General features: G+C 30.8%; 1 protein-coding gene and 1 long non-coding RNA gene across 3 annotated transcripts; both read right to left on the reverse strand.

The window, feature by feature from the left end:
• Positions 1–1,926, reverse strand: LOC111906959 (F-box/kelch-repeat protein At3g06240). Of its 2 annotated transcripts, none has more exons than XM_023902745.3 (2): positions 1,780–1,926; positions 1–1,388 (listed from the first exon to the last, which is right to left on the reverse strand). In XM_023902745.3, exon 2 carries the CDS (start codon positions 1,368–1,370, stop codon positions 201–203), a length of 1,170 nt encoding a protein of 389 aa, XP_023758513.1. In that variant the 5' UTR covers positions 1,371–1,388; positions 1,780–1,926; the 3' UTR covers positions 1–200. The 2 variants fall into 2 exon arrangements, with proteins under 2 accessions (XP_023758513.1, XP_042753659.1); XM_042897725.2 differs by having other exon boundaries at positions 1–1,392; positions 1,780–1,925.
• A 19,012-nt stretch (positions 1,927–20,938) lies between these two features.
• On the reverse strand, positions 20,939–21,989 carry LOC122195758 (uncharacterized). Its single transcript, XR_006186460.2, has 2 exons — positions 21,820–21,989; positions 20,939–21,181 (listed from the first exon to the last, which is right to left on the reverse strand). It is a non-coding gene; the product is annotated as an uncharacterized LOC122195758 (long non-coding RNA).
• Between the last annotated feature and the right edge of the window lie 277 nt (positions 21,990–22,266).

Consider the following 22,266-nt stretch of genomic DNA (forward strand, 5'->3'; position numbering starts at 1 on the left):
GAAACAAAAGCCTGCACGATTGTTCAATGACTTATTGGAATAGTAATAAAAACAAACCATAAATCCAGCATCTTAATTCAGAAACGAAACTAATACACCATGCTAACAAGTGACAAAAGAGAGTGTAGAAGTAATGCACAAAAAAAAATGATACTTGACAGAAAACTAATCAAGAAACATAACATCTCATTGATGGCTCTTCATTTGGAAGGTGCTATCCAAACAAGACTGTCGACATTCTCAACAATTTTACTTCCATAAGATGTTCTATGAATCTTGAAGGTTTTAGTCTTGGCTGTAACTAGATCATACAAACCATAACGATCAACATCATCATTAAATCTAAAAAGAAACTCATTGCGTGATGTAAATCCATATGGCATTATATCACCACCATCAAACTGTGAAAAGACATGATGTTTGACCCATGAATCAGCCACCCCATACTCATCCATCACCCACACCTCACATTCACCATCTCTAACCCTTGACATCACACAAAGCTTTCCAGTCAAAACTCCTAAAACATTCATGCGACTAGACACATTGTGATGTAGTAAAGAATCTGGAAGAGGTATCTCACTGAATGTCTCTGCACCCAAATCAAATGCAACTATCGTTTCTGGCTTCCTCTTAGAATTGGTAAAACTAAGCCAATGAATATGGCCATCATGGCCATCTGTACAAACTCTGTCTCTATTGAAGATACTTGTGACATGCGATGGAAACATTTCCATCCTTTGTTTGACTGAGTCCCATGAACCCTTTCTCATGCTATAAACCTCAGCTTGTGGTAGTAACATGTTGACTGTTCCAGAAACCCCTGTTATCTTAACAACTTTGTAATCATCGGTTCTCGGATCATACCCAAACCGGAAATCAATATCATGAGAATTACAGGAAGGCAAAGAACATGGTGGGAGAGTTAATAGAGCGGAGAGAGAAGGGTTCCAAATGTAAACGGCATAACCATCATCATGATATGATTTGTAGTAAACACATATTACGCCATTCACGGATCCGATAACCATGGCATACCCGAGATTAACCAGGAATCTGACAAAATTGAGATTAACCGGGAGTTTGATGAAATCGGTCAGATCGAGATCGGGAGAGCGAGTGGGGCGTGCTGTGATTGAACTACAGCCATAATGCAATCGACAGGGGAAGAACAACAGAATCTCATCATTGTTATGGATAGAATGATGGAGATGGGATTTTATGAAGGAATCTTCAGATAAGAGAGCATTCCAAGGTTTACAGACGCACCGCATTTTAGCAAGCTGTTTTGCTAACAACCTGAAGAATATGTCTGACAAAACTTCGCGTGGGAGGCTCTCCACTGTCGTTTGAACTCGAGGTGGACCCATTTTCAAGTGTTAAAGTGACTTCCTTTTCAGCAGCAATTAACGACCAGTTAGAAAAGGACCGATCCCAGTTAACAATATAAAAACCCCCAAACAGATTAACACATTACAACTTAAAAATAATATTATATCCGTTCGTTATCTAGGGTTTGCCCCAACTTAAAATATTAGTATCGATCCTTTTGGTGACAATAAATCTCAGTTGATGATGGGTTATGAGTTAAATTTCTGGATGGAATTTAAGGACAATAGTAGATTGCTTTTAAGAAATTGGTAAGGATTCTGCAAATTTTCTTCGTAAGTCTTTGTTTTCTTTAACTTACTGGATTGGTTGATCGTTGAAAAGAACGCTAACAAGAGCAACGGCCAGACATAGACAGAGCGAGACTGTGAGAGGTTCAGAGAGACTTACAACACAAACAGTCCGTGAGACTAGTAGCGGACTGCGGAGAGCGGCAGCCAGTCGGAGACCACGAGAGTCGTCGATAGTTTGATACTTTGATTGAACCTTTTTTTCGGATGTGAAGGTTTTGAAAGTTTATAGCATCTCCAAATAGTATGCATCAAAATAACGATCCTTTTTAACAAGGCTAATTGTAAATGCACGAACAATTATCCATCTACAATCATAATCATCACTAAATCTCTAAATTTCTAAATATTATTAAAAGAGTATCTTTAATTCACCAATGAAACAATCAGCACTCTTGATTGTATTTCAATCATAGTTTTCCACCATTAGATCAAATTGATGACATCATCTTTTCCAAATAGAATTCAAACACAATTACATTTAATTATATAATCTTTAAATTTAACAATTATGTTATTAATTGAAACATATCATTCTATTTATATAGAAGATATCAATTTCTATAATTAATATTGTTTCTAATTTAACTTCCTTATTTATAACTTTTGACTTCAAAATTTAAATCCGTTTTTTTTTAAATAAGCATATCATTAATTTGGTTATTAACCTATAAAATCTAATCTAATCCAATTACATCTGCAAAATATTTGAGAGTCAAAATTAAAGTCACTATCATTCATAAATTATCTCACAGAATATCCCACATAAAATGAATCGATTTGAGATAATGATTTGAATTTTAAAACTCATAAAATAAGCAAGTCAATTAATTTGTAAATTTAAATCAATATAACTGATTTCTTTTTTTTTTTTCTCTAGATTAATAGCCTGAAATCTCCAAGATGATATTTTAGGATCCCATTTTTTTAGAAGATAATGATTTGATTATTCAAAAACACCTTATAAATACGATTACATTGAAATTGTTATTCTTACGATTTTGGATTGAGTCATACAATTTACAGTGTTCTTCTTTAGCAATTTTCTTCTTCAAAACTTTTTTCTATGTTTTTTCTTTACTTTGTTCTCCTTCTTATTCTCTAATTTCTTGCATTTACTCTCTCTTCTTATTACATGTTATTACTGTATTCCTGTTGAGAGGCCATGCAAAAATTAATCAATCTACTTTAAACATATTAGTTTCATTTATATCTAAATATTATTACAAGAGAACCCTTAATTCGCCAATGAAGCAATCAGGACCCTTGATTGTATTTCAATCATATGTTTTCCACCCTTAGATCAAATTGTTGACATCATCTTCCCGAAATAAAAATCAAACACAATTACATTTAATTATAGAATCTTTAAATTTAGCAATTATGTTATCAATTGAACTCCCTTATTTTATTTATATACGAGATATCATATTTTATAATTAATATTGTTTCTAATTTAACTCCCTTATTTATAGCTTTTGGCTTCAAAATTCAAACCAGTTTAGTCTTTTTTTTTTTTTTTTTTTTTTTTTTTTTTGAAAAAACTCATTAAATAAGCATATCAATTCGATTATTAACCCACAAAAGCTAATCTAATCCCATTAAATCAGCAAAATATTTGTGAGTCAAAATTAAAGTCAGTATTATTCATAATTTACTTTCCAGTATATCCCACGTAAAATGAATCAATTTGAGATAATGGTTTGAATTTAAAAACTTATTAAATAAGCAAGTTAATTAATTTGAAATTTTGAATCAATATAATTGATATCTTTTTTTAGATGAATAATCGAAAATTTCTAAATTGATATCTTAGGATCCCAATTTTTTGGAAGATAATGATTTTCTTATTCAAAAATACTGTATATATATATATATATATATATATATATATATATATATATATATATATATATATATATATATAGAGAGAGAGAGAGAGAGAGAGAGAATTATATTGAATTTTTTATTCTTAGGATTTTGGATTGAGTCGTACGATTTATAATGTTTTTCTTCAATGGTCTTCTTCTCCTTTTCTTTTTTATAGGTTCTTTTTTTAATCTGTCTCCTTCTTCTTCTCTAATTTCATGCATTTACTATGTTCTTATTACATGTTATTACTATATTCTTGTTGAGATGTCATAAAAGAATTAATCAATCTACTAGAGGAAAGATACATGTTAACATTTTGAATTTGTATTGCCCTCCAGAAACCAACCGTACGCGTAGTCTCAAAGACCATTCCCACATATCTTAATTGGTCTTAGCATTCCCCTAAATTCAGCTACAAGAAGTCATGGTTACACTTATTGAATCAATCCTCTAAACTGAAATTCATTTGTTAGTTAGATGCAGTGACTAAAATGCAAGATTTGTGAAAGTTCATTATTATTTATTAGTATTAATCTTTGGCAAATTATGAAACTAATATTATATTTTTGTTCATAACAAGGCTTTTTTTTTTATAATAATTTCGTTGACCGGAAGATATGTATATCTGATTAGGTGTAGCCTGAAAAATCATATTTTAATTCTTATAATGAAAAAATATTTTAGAAATTGACCAAATTACAATGTCTGAGTTTGATGTTTATGGCTATGGCAATGCACTTTAATTGTAATGTTTATCAAATTTCTTTACAAAATTTAACATTGTCGGTACATATAACAACTTATTGTTGTTTTTGGTTTTACATGACCAATATGAAAAGTGCCATATGAGCCTTCATGCGGGTTTATATACCGAACAAAGTAAATTCATAAAAGCTACTACACAACTTGTTTTAATCAATGAGTCACATCATGTTGTGATAAAAAAAATATTACGTAAATCATTTATGTTAAAAATTACTGTATTAAAACACCAAATTGCTCTAATATAAATATTAAATATTTTTATTTAATAAATTTGGTTCAAAAACTCTAAATGAATCTAACTAACATTTTTTATTACAATTTCACCTAAAACAATATCATCTATCAATGTGATATGTATTTAATTTATATTATCCGCGTTTAACGCGGGTCATAATCTAGTTACTTTTTATTACTTAAATAAGGTTGAGTGTAAACATTTTATTTCAAAATATATATATTTGGATTTATACCCCTTTTAAATATGTATGCAAGTTATACATCATTTATTTAATTTATTTATTTTATTTTGACATCTTAATTTAATTTAACTTATAGCTTTTAATAATTAATATATTCTATCTTTAACATATTGATAGCATTATTATTGGGAAAAAAATCATGTTGTAAATAAATTAATTGACAAATTAAGACAGATTGAACGTCAAATTACCGTTGTTGAATTTAAAAAAAAAAATCATGTTGTAAATAAATTAATTGACAAATTAAGATAGATTGAATGGAAAATTGCCGCTGTTGAATTTTATTCGATAAAAAAATTAAGGGTTATTCTAAATACACGAATCCAATTCTATTTACACGACGAATTGATTGACTTGATATATTACAGTTAGCACTTTAACCATTTTTAATATATTAAACTAATTTTACCTCGTCAATTTATATATATATATATAAACTATTTGCTAAATTTAAAAAAAAAACAATTTTTTTATTTATAGAGATCTTAATAATTATAAATAACAAAACATAAACTTGATTTTATTAATTGTCAGATATTATAACCGTAGAAAGTTTCCCATCCAGGGACGGACCTAGGGGTAGTCCACGGTGGCACCGGCAACCCTAACTTTTCCGGCTGCAGTGGAAAATTTTTGAAAATTTTATTTTTTCTATTACCGTACAACCCCTAACTCTCTCGTGCAACCATACTGTAAAATCTTGCGTCCGTCCCTGTTCCCATCCAACAGACCGTGATGATCTGTTGTGACGCCAAAGTGGCAAAATAGTAAGCATTGGATATGCTCCATGTAAATCAACCTTCACATAATGATCACCTCTAACAAGAGCAATAACAACAACTCTATGAGTTGAGATGTCTTGGGGACCAAGCCACAGTGGAAAACATGTTGATGGACTATCTTTGCTTAGAAAAATAACTATTACACTATACTTGTTAGCAATGAGAAAGCTTGTGACCGGCATAACCAACCAACGATCTTTTGGTGTGAAACGTGATCCATTGAAATTCAATGAGTGATGTATGGTGCTTAAATCGTAATAAAAAATTTGTGCGTACTCAACTGGGTGTGCTAACAACTTATTTTGTAAATCTAAGCGGATTTGACACCAATTATCTTCACTATAATCGAGACACGCAACTATTGCACGAAATCCACAATTTCCATCTCCCTCACGTTTTGTATGTTTGTGACATATGGATGAAATATAGGGAATTTCATTCATAAGTGGATCTTAATTATACATTACTTGTTCTTGGTTGATGTAACATTCCGAAATTTCAGAAGTTCAATGAAGGGAAAAAGTGTAATATCGAAGAAGGGACTCGACGAGTAGGTACGCTTACTCGCCGAGTCGGAGCGGGTTTGAGTAGCGAATTAAGTAATCAACTCGCCGAGTCGGAAGCTTGGACTCGACGAGTTGGTGCCGAAGAGAGAAAACCCTAATCCCGGGGGTATTGCCCTATATAAAGCACTTTAGGTCCTCCCCTCAGCCTCATTATTACCCTTGTGAGTCAGTAAACCCTAGAAATCGTGTGTGCTTCCAATATTAAAGAGAATTGAGCTTTGGAGGAGGAATTTTGAGAAAGGGACTTGAAGATCAAGAGGCTAGCATCAAGGGATTGGTGTAGATCCAGAATCTACTTCAGTTTGGGCACATTTCGAAGGTAACAAGCTGTTACCTTGACTATTTTGCATCTAGGTCTATTTCTTGAATGAGATTTGGGGCCATTTTGGCATGTTAAGGATCTATTTCGGGTTGGAGGTCTAGATCTGAGGTTGCTACTTCAGATCTAGACTTGTATTGGTCCAGAACCTCATAAAGTATTAGCCCTTGGTTTGTTGGTGAAGTATCTTTGTCTTAAACCTTAGCCCTAGAGTGAATTGGGCCTATAGCTCTTTGCTTTCACGTAAAGTTTTCAACTTTACGTGAGAGGCATGCCCTAGAAGAGTGGATTTATAGTTTGGAGCCCCTGCATGGCTCGAAAAGCCTCTAAATGGATTGAGAACTGGATAAACTCGGTGAGTCACATAGGTGTACTTGACGATTTGTATGAACATGTGCATGGACTCGGCGAGTTGGAAGAACAACTCGGCGAGTCTAGTCGCGGAGCCCTAACCTCTTCTGGTCAAATCCTCGAATCAGTGAGTCAAAGGGTGACTCTATAAGTTGATCAGGATGGGACTCGGAGGTCGTTGGACTCGACAAGTCTTGGGGTGACTCGGCGAGTTGAGTCGGGTACTAAGAGTGTTTAGAGTTTAAGGACTCGACGAGTCAACAAGTTGACTCGGTGAGTAGGGTCGGTCAGGAAGTTTGACTTTGGCCTGGACTTTGACTTTGACCTCCAAGGGTGTTATGGTGATTGGTTATTTATGTCAATGGTCCATTGATGGCAATAGGTGTTGGAGTTTGGAGCAGTGCTTCGGGTGTGTGCTTCCGTGGTTCGGTTCTTTATTTCAAGTGAGTTATCCTCACTGTACTTAAGGGTCTAAGGTACTCAGGCCGGCCCTTTGAATTGTTGTTTAGAGCTTGTTATGTTATGTGATGATATGCTTGCTAATATCCTGGTAGATAGGATAATGATATGAGGATATGCCTTGTTAGCTTAGTATCCTAGAGAAATGGATAGTTAAGTGATGGTTAGTTCTGTTGGATCAGCGCCCTGGTAATTGGGTATTGGTTACTTATAGACCCGTAGTTGGTCTTGCCTTATGTACGCTGGTAGGAGGTTACCTGCGGGTTATGTATGTTGAGCAGTAGTAGAGGGTATTCCATCCCGGTAGGATGATAGGTCCCTAGTATGTTGGTTCTATAGAGTATTATGTGGTTGTCTGTTATGTGTGCATGTTTGCTAGTGTGGGGCATTCAAACCCGATGGTTGTGGGCTAGGAGTATTCCATCCCGGTAGGATGATTGGACTCATATTGTGTTGGCATTCCAACTCGATGGTTGAGGGGCCTGGGGTATTCCATCTTGTGAGATGATTGGACCCATAGTAGTTATTGTTGTACATATAGGGTATGGGCATTCCAACCCGATGGTTGTGGGCCGAGAGTATTCCAACCGGAAGGTTGATTGGACCCGTAGTATGTTGCTCTTTGTTGTATGTGCATGATTATGTGTGTATGGGTACTTTGGGGGGGGGGGGGGGAACTCACTAAGGTTTCGGGCTTACAGTTGTGGTTATTGTTTCAGGTGCTTCAGGAGATCATGGTAAGGCGAAGGCTTGATCGTACCACTCCTCATGTTTTATGTTCTTATGATATGGTTTTGGGAAATACTCTGATGTTTGAAATATTTTGAAAACAAGATGTATGGACTTAATGGTTTTGAATGAAATAAAATGTTTTAAATTGGTTGAAAATTTTTGGTCGTTACAGTTGAAGTACGAATTATGCATCGATTGTTCCTGATTAAAGGTTGAGTTGAACATTGGAGGTTCTCGGAACGAGTACGTACTGTGCCTATCTGGTTCCTGGTTTAGATCAAACAAATTAGACGACATATAATCAGGTGTATAAGTAGAAATACTATGTCTAAACGGATATTGAGTTGGTGGCGCTTGAGTCGGTTTATCTTGAGGTGGTGGATCTTGAGTTGGTGGGTCCTGGTTTAAATCGATATGAGTTTTCTTGAAAAGTTTCTTCTTTAAGGAGGGGCGCCCACGAGTAGTTTTGTGAGTAGCAAGTTCAGACACTGAAGTTGTTGACGGCGTGATTAAGTTTAGTAACTTCCTTGCTAAACTTAACTTATCAGGTCTTGATTGTTTTTCGTAATGAGCATTAAACATATTTACCTCAACTGCACAATCCAAATTGTCATCTTCTAATGATTTGCATTCTAATAAATCAAGTTTCTTCCAAAATCTATCGACTGAATGAAGCGGTACACAATGAACTTTTTTAACAAATATAGTTTGTTCATGCGCACATGGCAACCCATAACTTGTACGTACTTGACATCCACAATTTTCATAAACAAATCCAAACTCTTTGGACCGCTCATATTCTTTGAAAATGATATCAAGTGCAAAAATTGAAACGAAACGACAAAATGGTTTTAGATGTGGTATTTCGTAGTACCGATGTACAATCAAAATTTTGTTATTCGCAAGACTCGCTTTTATACCTGTGTATTGTGACTCAACAACATCATCAATACGCTTCAATGATTTGGCAATATCTGATCCCGATGTTTCAACATATCTTTTTAACTTGACATGTTGACTATCAGCTCTATTAGTTGTGTGGTTGCCAAAGTTAAGAAACTTATCGGTCCATGCAGACACGAACTTTTCTTTGTGTGGTGTCAACCATGTTTTGTTTAGATAAACAAATGCATCTGAAATACATAAACAAATTTCAGTTGATGTAATGAATTATAACATATTATAATGTATATTTAAACATACCTGGATATGTGTTCGTAATTTTTTCAACTTGTGCCAAATTCTTGTTGTATGCTTCCTTTGTTTCAGAGTTAACCAACCTCGTCCATGAAGTAGAAAGAACATCCCAACATGATTTGCATTTCTTCATGATATTATTATTTATATGCCATCTGCAAAGTAATCCTTTAGCATCTGGAAATATAATAGCATATGCGTTCATGAGAGCCGTTTCTCTACCGGTCACAATAATAAGCGACAACATACATCCTTCCATTACCGATTTTAGACAGTCTAAAGCCCAAACATAGTTGGACTGTTTTTCTTCATGCATGTACACAAATGCAATGGAAAATGTCATATTTGTTGGAGTTACACCAACAATTTCCAATATAGGCATCCCGTACTTGTTTGTCTTATATGCTGCATCCATTAACAAGACATGTGGGAATGCATGTCATATTTCTAATGATCTTGGATGAGTAAAGAATAAATCTTCTAACTTATTTGTCAAAACATTTACATGACTATAATAAACATATCCATTTTGATCTAGAAATTCCATAACACCTTGCATTTGAGTTTTACCTTCTCTCTCCCTACGTCGAAGTTTTTCGTCTGCATTGTAGATAGTTTTGAGAGTAGATACATTTTTCGGATTTAGCTTTTTTAGTGCATATAATATATCTTTTGGTTTGACATTTTTTTTCAACAAATCTTCCACTATTCGGCATTCATTTTCAGTTAGCCGTCGTGGATAAGGATGACATTCCAAATATAATGACGGCTCATGGTTATGAAATTCACATATCATTTTTATCTTTCAAGAATTATCTACTGACGAATATTTACCCTCTAGGCTAGATGGACAATTAATTTTTTTTGTCCCTATTTTTTTTTTGGAGATTTGTGTACTTTTGTATGTACCTCCACGGTCACATTGAAATACAACATCAAAGTTAGTTTAGAATTTTTTATGACGATGACATAACCTAAAGTATTTGCTATATTTTGCACCCAATCCATCAATTCTTGACGAGAATTGAACACCTGACAATTATATTATTATCAGTAGCTAACAAATCCACTCGATGCTAACATTACTGTAACAATATACTATTATTTTTATCTGCTTTATATGTGTCCATTGGATATATATTCGTTTCGAATGGCGATGTGTCGTCGAAAAAATAGTTACTTTAATTCAAGCTATTATTTTCATCTATTTCATTTGTCTCTATTGGATGAATATCATCTCTCTAAACATAACACATCGAAAAACATACATTTAACAAAAAAACAATAAAAAATAAGAAATGATAAGTACAAATACCTGATAATATGTGTCACCCATCCGTTCTTCCCAACTTGCAATTTAATAAAATCTATATTTATAACAAATATCATATGTTTGCTTTTAACAAAAGTTACTTGAAATTGCAAGTCGCTTTCAGTTTAATAAATAAGAAATATCAATAGTATATATATAAGAATTTGAAACCAAATTTTCATTTTTATCCCTTATATTTTTGTTAATGTTTCATAGTTTAAATTTCTTATTTAACAAATTAACTTTTTTTATTAATATTTAAAAATATTTAATAATATTCCTTATTACCCTTCTTGTAAATGTATTCATGAGATCATTTTATTATACAACTTTTATGATTAAATAATATGTTTCTATTTTTATAAAATTGTAATATTACTTATTCATAAAATTGATTGACACTCATTGGCATGCATTTTAAAACCATAATTGAAATGATATATGTCAGTTGTCATTTTAATATATTAAATTGAATAGATGATTAATTTACTTAAATATTGTTTTTAGCAATGGGTTAGAAAAGTTATAAATTGGTTGATCGTTAATAATATGAATTTTAAAAATAATAAAATATATTATTAACGTTTTGATGAAAAATAAATTTACTAAAAATGATTAGAATACATACCTTAACATTTTAATTGATATTATTTTGAATATATATTTTAAAGATTTTTAGTATTTATTTTTATATGTGTATTTGATATAAAGTTGTTGAAATTAAAAAGAATAAAAATAGAAATATTTGTTTTGTAACTTACATCTAATTGAAAGGGAAGAAAATGAAAAATATAACTTCAATCATATATAGAAGATATCACATCAAAGATTATATCTTGGTATTCGGATAACAAATAACAATTATTATGAAAATTCTATTATTTTATTACAACATAACAATTATAAGTTTTCTAGACTTTTTAAACCAAATACATTTATGTCAATGTCTTCAAAAGACAATAAATTAAATATCAAACTTAAAATTAACAAACCAACCAAAGGTGATTTTTTCCCACCTTTCCATCTCGAATTTGATTGTTTAAAGTGCCAAACGTGATTGATTGGACATTTAATTTGATAAATTAACTATATCAATTTTAATTTCCCAAAATTTGACATGCATACCAAACTATGATATACCCTATTAAAACTTTAAAAGAGATGAATGTAAGCTCCAATGATTATTTTGGAAATAAAAAACATCCTCCATTTGAGATTTTCTTGAACAATTTCAAATTTTAACACTTCAATATTAACGATACACACTTTGAATTTGTTTGTATATGAGGTGGTTTGGACACTTCCTCATGAGAGTATTGTTAACAACGTTAAGAAGGGTTTGTCAATGTTGATTGATGGTAGAAGAAATAGAGGATGTTCAATAAGAAAATGAGAATATAATGTAAGGCTAGAAATTGATGAGCTTGCTCTTTCCAATGACATAACCTTAAATAAGAGGGAGTTGAAAAAAACACATACACACACATTAGATCAATATCCTAACTCTTTTGCATGTTTTGTATTTTGATATTTTTGGTAGATGCCTACACATTGCTCATATGTTTGTATTCTTCACCATTCTATGTATTGTTTTACTACCTACTATGACTTAGGCTATGTTTGACGTACTAGCTGAAAAGCTAGCTGATAAAAAGTAGACAAAACTGCAAAAATGGTCCCTGTGGTTTCTCATTTTATGTGGTTACAGTCCAAACGTTTGAAAAGTTGCAGATATGGTCCTTTTCAACAAGTTTTGTTGTGGTTTTGGTCCCTCATCCGTTAGTTGGCTGTTAACTTCCTTAAAATGACAATTTTACCCCCATGGACCATTTTCGCAGTTTTGTCTTTTACCATACTATAAGGACCATTTTTGCATACATTCTTTTTTATTTTATTGAAGTATTATATATTAATAGATATTTTTTAATATATAATATTATATATTAATATATATTCTTTTATTGGATTATTAATTTATTTTAGTTGATTTCGTTTAATTTTTTTTGTTGGAGTAATTCTTTTTATTGAATTATTATATATCAATACATATAGTTTATAATAAATAATATTTATATCAAAATAAATATTATATTATTGGATTATTAATTTATTTTAGTTAATTTTTGTCTTTTTTTAGATTATTTTTCATTGGATTATTACTTTTAATTTATTATTTTATTCATATACTAAATATTGTTTTTTTTATTAATTTATTTTAGTTAATTCTATTTTTAAATTTTTTTTGTCGAAATAATTATTTTTATTGAATTATTATAAATTAATACATATAGTTTTTAATATATAATACTTATATCATAATAAATATTATATTATGGGATTATTATATATTACAAAACATTATTTTTTTGGATTTTTAATTTCTTTTAGTTTATTCTTTTTATAATTTCTTTTTTGTTGGAGCAATTATTTTTTATTAGATTATTATATATCAATAAATAATATTTTTAATATATAATATTTATACTATAATAATTAATACATTATTGGATTATTAATTTTGGTAATTTCTTTTTTGGTTTTTTGAATTATTTATTTGTTGAATTATTACTTTTAAATTTATTATTATTTAAGATAATAAATATTATCGTATTGGATTTTTATTTTATTTTTAATGTATACTATTAATTGTTTTTAGTTTTATTAGCACTACAAAGTTGCCGAAATACATAAAAGTATCACTTATCATCGTAAAAAATTGGCAGGATCACCTCCAAATACCTACATCGAAGGTTCAATAGATACCCTACCCTATTCCACCCAACGTTGCTGGTAGCCACCTGCGACAACCTCTTCATAATCCACTGGAATCCTTCATATCCTACATAACGCACAACAAACCCCTATAACAATTATAAGTGGTGGTGGTGACCGAGTGATGGTGGTGATATTTTCCCTATGGTTTCTCATTATAAGCTACATGAAATGAAGGTGTTTGGCTGTTATCCTAACGATTTCGATGATGAGAGACGACGATTTTGTGGTGGAACCAATAAAATTAACAAGAAATGTTATTATAAATTAAAAATAAATTAATAATCCAATAAAATAATATTAAGTATATGAAGAAAATAATAAATTAAAAGTAATAATCCAACAAAAATAGTTTAAAAAAAGAAATTACAAACTGCAAGAAAATAATCCAATAATCTAATATTTATTATGATATAAATATTATATACTAAAAACTATATGTACTGATTTATAATAATTCAATAAAAAAGAATTACTTCGACAAAAAAAAAATTAAAAATAGAATTAACTAAAACAAATTAATAATCCAAATAAAACAATATTCACTATATGAATAAAATAATAAACTAAAAGTAATAATCCAATAAAAATTAATTAAAAAAAAGGAATTACAAAAATTAACAATCCAATAATATAATATTTATTATGATATAAATATTATTTATTAAAAACTATATGTATTGATATATAATAATTCAATAAAAAGTAATTATTCCAACAAAAAATAAATAAACGAAATCAACTAAAATAAATTAATAATCTAATAAAAGAATATTTATTAATATATAATATTATATATTAAAAATAATATCTATTAATATATAATACTTCAATAAAATAAAAAAGAATGTATGCAAAAATGGTCCTTATAATATGGTAAAAGACAAAACTGCGAAAATGGTCCCTGGGGGTAAAATTGTCATTTTAAGGAAGTTAACAACCAACTAACGGACGAGGGACCAAAACCACAACAAAACTTGTTGAAAAGGACCAAATCTGCAACTTTTCAAACGTTTGGACCATAACCAAATAAAATAAGAAACCACAGGGCCATTTTTGCAGTTTTGTAACTTTTGGTAAAACTAGCTGAAAATAGGCTTGACAATTGGGTCACGGGTTGGCGTATTAGCGGGTCAAAAAACATAAACTCAACCCAACCCATATAATATATGGGTTGACGAGTCATGGGTATGTGGGTTGGAAACCTCAACCCAACCCAACCCATATAAACCATTTAAGTATATAGGTTCGTGGGTTCACAAATTAATGGGTCAAACCCAACCCATATAACTTGTTTAATAAATAAGCAACACATTTTAAAAAAATAAGGTTTTTTCAACATATATTCATAAAATGATTAAAGTAATTAACATAAAAAAGTTTTCAACATAAATTCATAAAGTCAATAACATCCAAATAAAAATGAAAAATGAAAACATTCATAGAAAGTGGATGTGTTTTTCATTCGTGACTCGTGAAAATAACGACATGTATTTTTCTTTTTCTGATTAATGAACCGCAAATGCAGATTAGTCACATACGAATACGGAAGAAATATAATGATACGGAATATTACGAATATGGATGAAAATCAAATTTCATTAATAATTAAATATATCATTTTTTTAAAATTATATATATATATATATATATATATATATATATATATATATATATATATATATATATATATATATACTAGAAATATTCTAAGGCCCGTGCTTAGCACGGTCCATGAAAGGTATTTTTGGTATTTCTTGAAATAATTATAAGATCACAATGAAAACGAATCCCCAAAAAATATTGAAATGCTCTTTCTTGAATTTTATATAAGGCAAATAGCAATGAACTTTCCTTCCTGCTTGTTTGATATTGATTCTATCTATTAAAAAAACACAAGAACAATGCTATTATTGGTAAACATATATAAGTGCATTGCTATTATGGGTAAAAAAAAGCTTATAAAACTTCTTTAAAGAAAGGTTAAAACCTTCGACATTCGATTGAAATAGTTATTTTTATCATTATTTGCATTCATGCAAAATGTTTATATTAATCTTACTTTATTCAAATAAATGTTGTCTATTCATCAAGGTTCAAGGTTCAAGTAACTGGTTAACAAAAGACGTTAAAAATTACATCATTAGTTTAATCTTTTCAGGAGCTACTTTTTTGGATTATGATAAACCATATGTTTTTGACGGGTTATAGTTACACTCACAGTCTTGTAGATAAACTATGGTGCATCAGAGGGCTGGAGAGAGAACTGGTAAGCATGTTCACTCTCAACCTACAATTTCATTTAAAGTTTAGAATGTATATAAATCTTGTAAATTGTGTTCACTAAGTGGCTATACATATTTACCTGAATATCACAAGTATGAAAAAGTTTCGTGTAATTGGATATATACTAAACAGGTCCATGGAGTATGGACTATGTATCTTGAGCCTTTGTTAGTCATACAATCTTACATTATATTTTGTATCTAACTATCAGTTAATTTATTAAACTACAAAATATTTGCAATATTAAAATATACATCTCATGTTGATAACAAATATAATGATTCTTTTATACAAAGCAAAAAAAAAGAACAAAAAAAGATTATCATAACTTCCTTTCTTGTAAAATAATCCAACAAATTGCAAAAGATTATAATACTCACAGCTTAACCGAAAATCAAAATTATGCATAAAATACAAAAGTTCCTTATCTAGATAGCACACAATAGACGGAAATCATTAATAAAAAAACAAAATAAAGGCCAAGAGGTCAATAACTCATGAGGACTGTCTATTTATAGTAACTCAAATATACTTTAACCATTTTTTATCCTTACAAACTCAAGCCATAGTAGGTGTTTGAAGTTGTGACCAAAGATAGCCATCCAATTTCAAATAAATGATTCTTCTTCACTAGTTTTAAAATTGATGGTGGAAACTTACATCCAAACACCACTAATTATAGTGGGTTAATGACCCGAGATGGAGAAAACCACAAGACCACCCAACTCTATTTTTTACATTGAACAGAGAAAATCCAACTTAACAGTTGAAAGAAAATCATGAATTATCTTACTTGTATAACTTGACAACTTTTATAGGCATTGTGGTTTCATGGTCTTATGGCTATAAGGTCTTTTTTTCTTTTTCCGATTGAATACATTGTTGGCATGAGACTAAATGACCATTTTACCCCAGCACAATCCAAACCAGCTTCACAAAATCTTCCAGCTAAAGGGACAAAAAAATAGTCAAGTGGTCAGAAACTTGATCACTTTGTGTCATCCCTCTAACCCAAGTCCTGCAACAATTCTTCTTCCATTTTTATGCATCTAAGAGCATACTTACCACTTAAGTTTTTTTTACATGCCTAGATCAATAGATCAAGTTCATAACAGGTTGTAACTTACTTTTTTTTTTTTTTTTTTTTTTTTATGATTGTTTAACAACTATTGACTTTAGTAAGTCAATCGAGTAGATCACATTCATGCATCGTTGCAATGAAAGGTAAACCCTGCCTTTTTTCAATCGCATGAAACCAGTGATAAGACCATGCACAAGGAAAATATAAATTACCATTATAACCTCTCAGTATTTATGAAGCACCAAAAAGTCAAAAAGAAAAATAAAAAATTAAAACATTATGATTATATAAGAAATAAGTGTATATGACAAATGACCAAATTGGGTCTTTTACATTTACCTTCGCCAATAGATGATGTCAGAAGCAAGCCATTTGTCTTGATTTTGGAAAACAATTAATTAACATTGAGGACTTGAACTTTATGCAAGAAAACCAATCTTCCTTCTAGTTCTATCCAAAATTTCAAGATATTGAATACGAATCACATAGTCAAATCTTGCTCATTTAGATCACACTACACATGAATTATTAGCACATAAATTGCCCAATTAGACTGCTTTTTTTATGGCAGACGGTCAAATAAGTTTCGTTAAATTTAAACATGAACAAAGAAACAGAAAAATAAGCATGTGAAAACAAATTATGATGAACACCAATTAGATCATGGATCGACTGAACTGCCAAAGACGAATCATTTTTCTGGGGAGCACCGAAATATATAATTGAGTAAATATTTTTTAATTATTCAAATAAAGAAAATATGCAGATGTATCCCCCTCACAGAAATTTGATCGTTCTGCATCTAATCCAACATATAGGAATATAAATTCCAAATCCCAAATCTTGAATATAAATCCGATTAGAAAAAAGGAAATCGGGAAAGGGACGATACAGTAGAGTTAAAAAAACCAACTGGAATTATCAGTATATTAGGAATTATATTGTTATCATTTCATAATTGTATATTCAAAATTGATTATTGAACCAATAATTGATGAAGGGTATTTGGTAAATATATATAAGTGTATAAAAAAAAAAAAAAAATAAATAACACCATTTTGGGTTTGTTAAAAGAAAAAAGAGAAGCAGAATGTCTGGAATGCTCTCTTGCTCTCTGTACTCATAACCAACATATAGGAATGATGATGTAGCTGTGAAATATAAGCAATTCTTATTAGTCTTTTTGCATTTTGTCATTGATAGCGAATTATGGAAAATTAGAAATATATCTATTCATAGTGTCTGTAAACCAATATAAGTTAAAAGGTACTATAATGATGATGATTGATGAACTCTAAAAAAGCATATTTGGATGTTGCAATGTTTAGTTATTTACCGGCTATTAAATTCAAGTTCTTTTATGTTGGAAAATTTTCAGGCAGATAGGGGAAATTGCAGTAATTTGTACAATAGGATTACTTATTTTCCTTCTTAAATGCTGTCAAGAGTGGGAGTACTTAAATGAACCTGGTAAATTTGAAATTAATGTGGATATTAAGATGTAAGGAAAATGTAATATGCTGTATATTTGTTTGAAGGAATTTAAATTTCCCTTTTACACGATTGAAAACAAAAAGGAAAAACAGATTGCAATATGATATGCATTTCTAGGAATAATACTGAGCTTTTATATACTTGAATCTCAAGGATATACAATGTAAAAGCAACCAATGGAACAAATTGTCCGCAATATTTTCCCCTGGTGCAATCGTTCATTATAATTACAATTAGAAAATATGTTAACTATCTGGAATAATTTATCCATGTGCAATCGTTAATCATAATTACAATACAATTGGACAAAATTATGCCTGAACGGATATTTCACCGAAATGGAGTTTGCCGATTGGAGGAAACACACCGGTCAAATAAATTTTAACGGGATAGGAAAATACATCAACAGATTAACGGTAAAGAATAGGAAAGAACTAAAATCAAATTAGGGTTTGTGTAGAAAACATACCAGTAGGAAGATGATGATGGCAGATGGAGATGACGACAGAAGGATCAATGTGTCGTCTTATTTGATTCATATTACGAATGTTTGCGGTGAAGATCTGGGGGAATTGTGTGTTCGTTGCGCAATAATTGCAATCCGTTTTGTGGATGATTTGGTTAGATTTTGTTGATGAGGTACCGTTGCGTGTATTCGAAGAGGCGTAGAATGAAGGAGTAATTGAATTTGGAAAAGGTGTATGTCTGGGATTGGGTATGTGGAGGAACCGGAACACTATGAATTTCGTATTGAAAGCACCAGAATAAAAGGGCTTTTATAAGCACGACCCACGGAGGTAATTTAGGTATTTCTTATACTGTTATCTAAAGTATTTTATTCAAATAAGAAAAAAACAAAAGGGTAATTTGGGTATTTCAAGAAATGTAAGAACATTGCGATTATGAGTAATTAATTGCAAGTATGTTGCTATTATTGGTAGACAACCAAGTAGTTCGATATTATGTGTAAGAGTGAAATAACATTGATATTACCTAATAACTAAAATAAATTGCCTATACTGATAAAAGAGTAATGTCCATTGCTATTTCTTGTAATTTCTATCTTGTATTATCCAACAAAAACAGCAAGTGGGATTGCAATTTCTCCACTGACCAACATGGACTGGATTTTGCATTAACCACCATTTCGCTGTTAGTAATGCATGATCAAAAAGAGGCTAACATTGACAAGTTAATAGTCGAGTAAAAATGGTTAGATTATATATATATATATATATATATATATATATATATATATATATACCATCTATGATGGTATATATAATGTACAATATTATAATAAGCAAAGATGAAGCTACGGTATTGTAATATGAATCTTAGGTAATACCTTTTTAGGTAGTGTTTCTCATGTTTGCTACATTTGGTCTGTAATAAAGTGATATATTTTCTGTGCTTGCCTTATTGAGTCAACTTATACCATCTATGATGGTCTCAAGGTGCATTGTTGACAGACTGACTCATACTTGATAGATCCTCATGGGTTTACAATATCTACACCCCGCTCCCAACTTCAACTTAAAGAGAGAAAAGAAAGGAAATGGGAGGAAATGAGAGGAAAGCAAGAGAGAATGGTGCTCCCGAGTTTCATTAAAGGAAGGAAGTGGAAGGAAATGGAAGGAAAACTTTCCCTCCTACCTTTCCTCCCGATTTGGGAGGATTTGAAAAGAAAGAACAAAATGTTTAACTTTCCTTCCATTTCTCTCCAACTCGGGAGCACAAATGACAATTTCTTTTTCCTTTCTTTTCTCTTCTTTTCTTTCCTTACTTTCTTTTCTCTTCTCTTCTTTTCTTTGCTATAACTCGGGAGCGGGGTGCTAAAGAGCATATTGTCTAATACATAATTTTATACATATGGAACTCGGATATGATAGTAGCTTTGAAAATCTCAAAATCTTAAACTCTAAAGGTATGAGTCAAAGTCAATACAATCTTAAAAGTTCATCAAATGCATCTTGGCTCTCTGATCAGTGTCATTTGGAAACCCCACGAAAAGAGTAAAAACGAATTCTATTTACAGCATAATCGATCTTACAATTTGATTCTTGGTGTCAAACTTGTAAGTTGGTACCACTTTCCTCATTTAGTCCTATACATGGTAAACTTTTTAAATAACCTGGAGATAAAAGTTAAAAGATTTAAGAAACAGAAAGAATTTGTCGATGGACTTGTGACGAACCTGGTAACACTTAAGAGTAGATGTAACTATTAAAATCAACCACATGATAGAATTAGAACATGAAGCATTTTAAAAGTTCAAAGGGGCCATAAACATATTGTTTTAGCTACTGACTATTAATAAACATTATCACAATAAACATTAAGAAATAATAGTTCAATAGCCAAATTCAATAGCCAAATTACTAAACTGGTGAAGCTTTATACTTTTCTGTAGTAGTCAAAGAAAAGTATAAATGTTTAAATAGCTAAAGCAAGGTTTAGGAATCATTGTTTATGGATCGACATTAGTGGAGAAATGGTCATTTTACTACACAAGGGAAGTAGGATCGGGAGATACTTTAAAAGAAGTCGAGAAGATCAGGTTGAGCTTTAAAGTAAAATAGCAATTAATAATTGTTTTTTTTCCTTAGGTTCCTTGACACAGGTGTGTGTGTGCTCGTGTATAATATGTCAACACCATATTACAAAGACAATAGATAACTACAGATCATACATGAACTTTACTTTTGTATTATCGTAATAACATAATTGAAAACTAAAATGATTCTTTCAAAAAGAAAACTCACCTGGTGGTCATGCTCTTGAATCCCAACTTTTACCAAACCAATAAAAATAATTAAATTTAAATAAAATATCAAAGTACTCTTTGTATCAATTGCTACGGTTTCAAAACTCAAGAAAGAAGCATAATTTGCCTAATAATGGACCGTAGAAAGCAAACCAAATAAGTGATTGAAATCAATTTGAAATAAATAAATGAAGCAAACACATTTAATACCAAATTTCCATGCACATGTAACCTTGGGAGTGTCTACGCCCAACGAAATAGCAAATACCTGCAAATATAGGGTATGGACGATGAAGTTTCGTTTGAAGATTTGGTTGAGCAATTATATAATCAAGGTGGGAATTAGGTACTAATGAAAACAGAATAATCTTGAACGAAATAACAGAGCTTTTCAAAATTCAATCCATCTACACTAACCACATGCTTGCCAGTGATCGCACCTCATCCCTTCTTCTATGACAGGGTTAAGAATATATAAAGAAACTGAGCATCAAAGGGGAACAAAAAAACTGAAAAGGGAAATTAGAATTAAGGAGATTGTTGATGAAATAACGAGGCAAGTAGGAGGTTTTTTTTAATAAAAGCAATTTTTTTCTTCAGGATGATGAACAAATTGAAACTGAAGAAAGAATATGTGGACACCAGGAGTGGACACCAGTAAGTGGGAGCGCCTCCATTTTGTAATCGCAATCTAAACAGAAAGTAAATGGAAAACAATTGTATTCTACCTTGATATATTCCAAATTTAACACAATTTTCTTCAGAGAAATTGGAGAAACAATGATTTTGTAAGAATCAATAGTCGGTGAACCCTAACCCTTATTTAAAATGATGTGATGAAAGGAAAATGAAATCAATTGCGTACATCACTCAATCGATAAGACCCAGAGGAAAATGAGGCAATACCTTTTGGGAATGAGGTTGATGGACGTTCCGAAGTTATGTTTTGAAGCGTCGTCGAAACTGTGTACATGTAGTGTTGGCGGGAGAAAAAAAATCACAAACCCCCGCTCTGGAGTACTCCATAGACCCTGCAAAACAAAAAAAAAAAAAAAAAAAAAAAAACATTAACGACGATAACAGAAATTGAGAAGGAGAAGTCTATGTCAAACTGAAGAGCAATCGAGACAGAATGATGGCCGAAAAGGGTATATATATATATATATATATATATATATATATATATATATATATATATATATATATATATATATATATATATATATATATATATATATATATATATATATATATATATATCCTTTGTCTTCAAGAAGCGTATGAGAGGCCGTGTCGATTCAATGCATCATTTTCTGGAAACCTGAGGAAAGAAAGTTGCCGGTTCGCCTTAAT

This window comes from Lactuca sativa, chromosome 8 (assembly GCF_002870075.4).
Source record: "Lactuca sativa cultivar Salinas chromosome 8, Lsat_Salinas_v11, whole genome shotgun sequence".
NCBI classification, from domain to species: Eukaryota; Viridiplantae; Streptophyta; class Magnoliopsida; order Asterales; family Asteraceae; genus Lactuca; species Lactuca sativa.

Bases quoted from the DNA above. Each gene is read 5' to 3' on its own strand.
- LOC111906959 (XM_023902745.3), bottom strand. From the start codon at position 1,370: ATGGGTCCACCTCGAGTTCAAACGACAGTGGAGAGCCTCCCACGCGAA.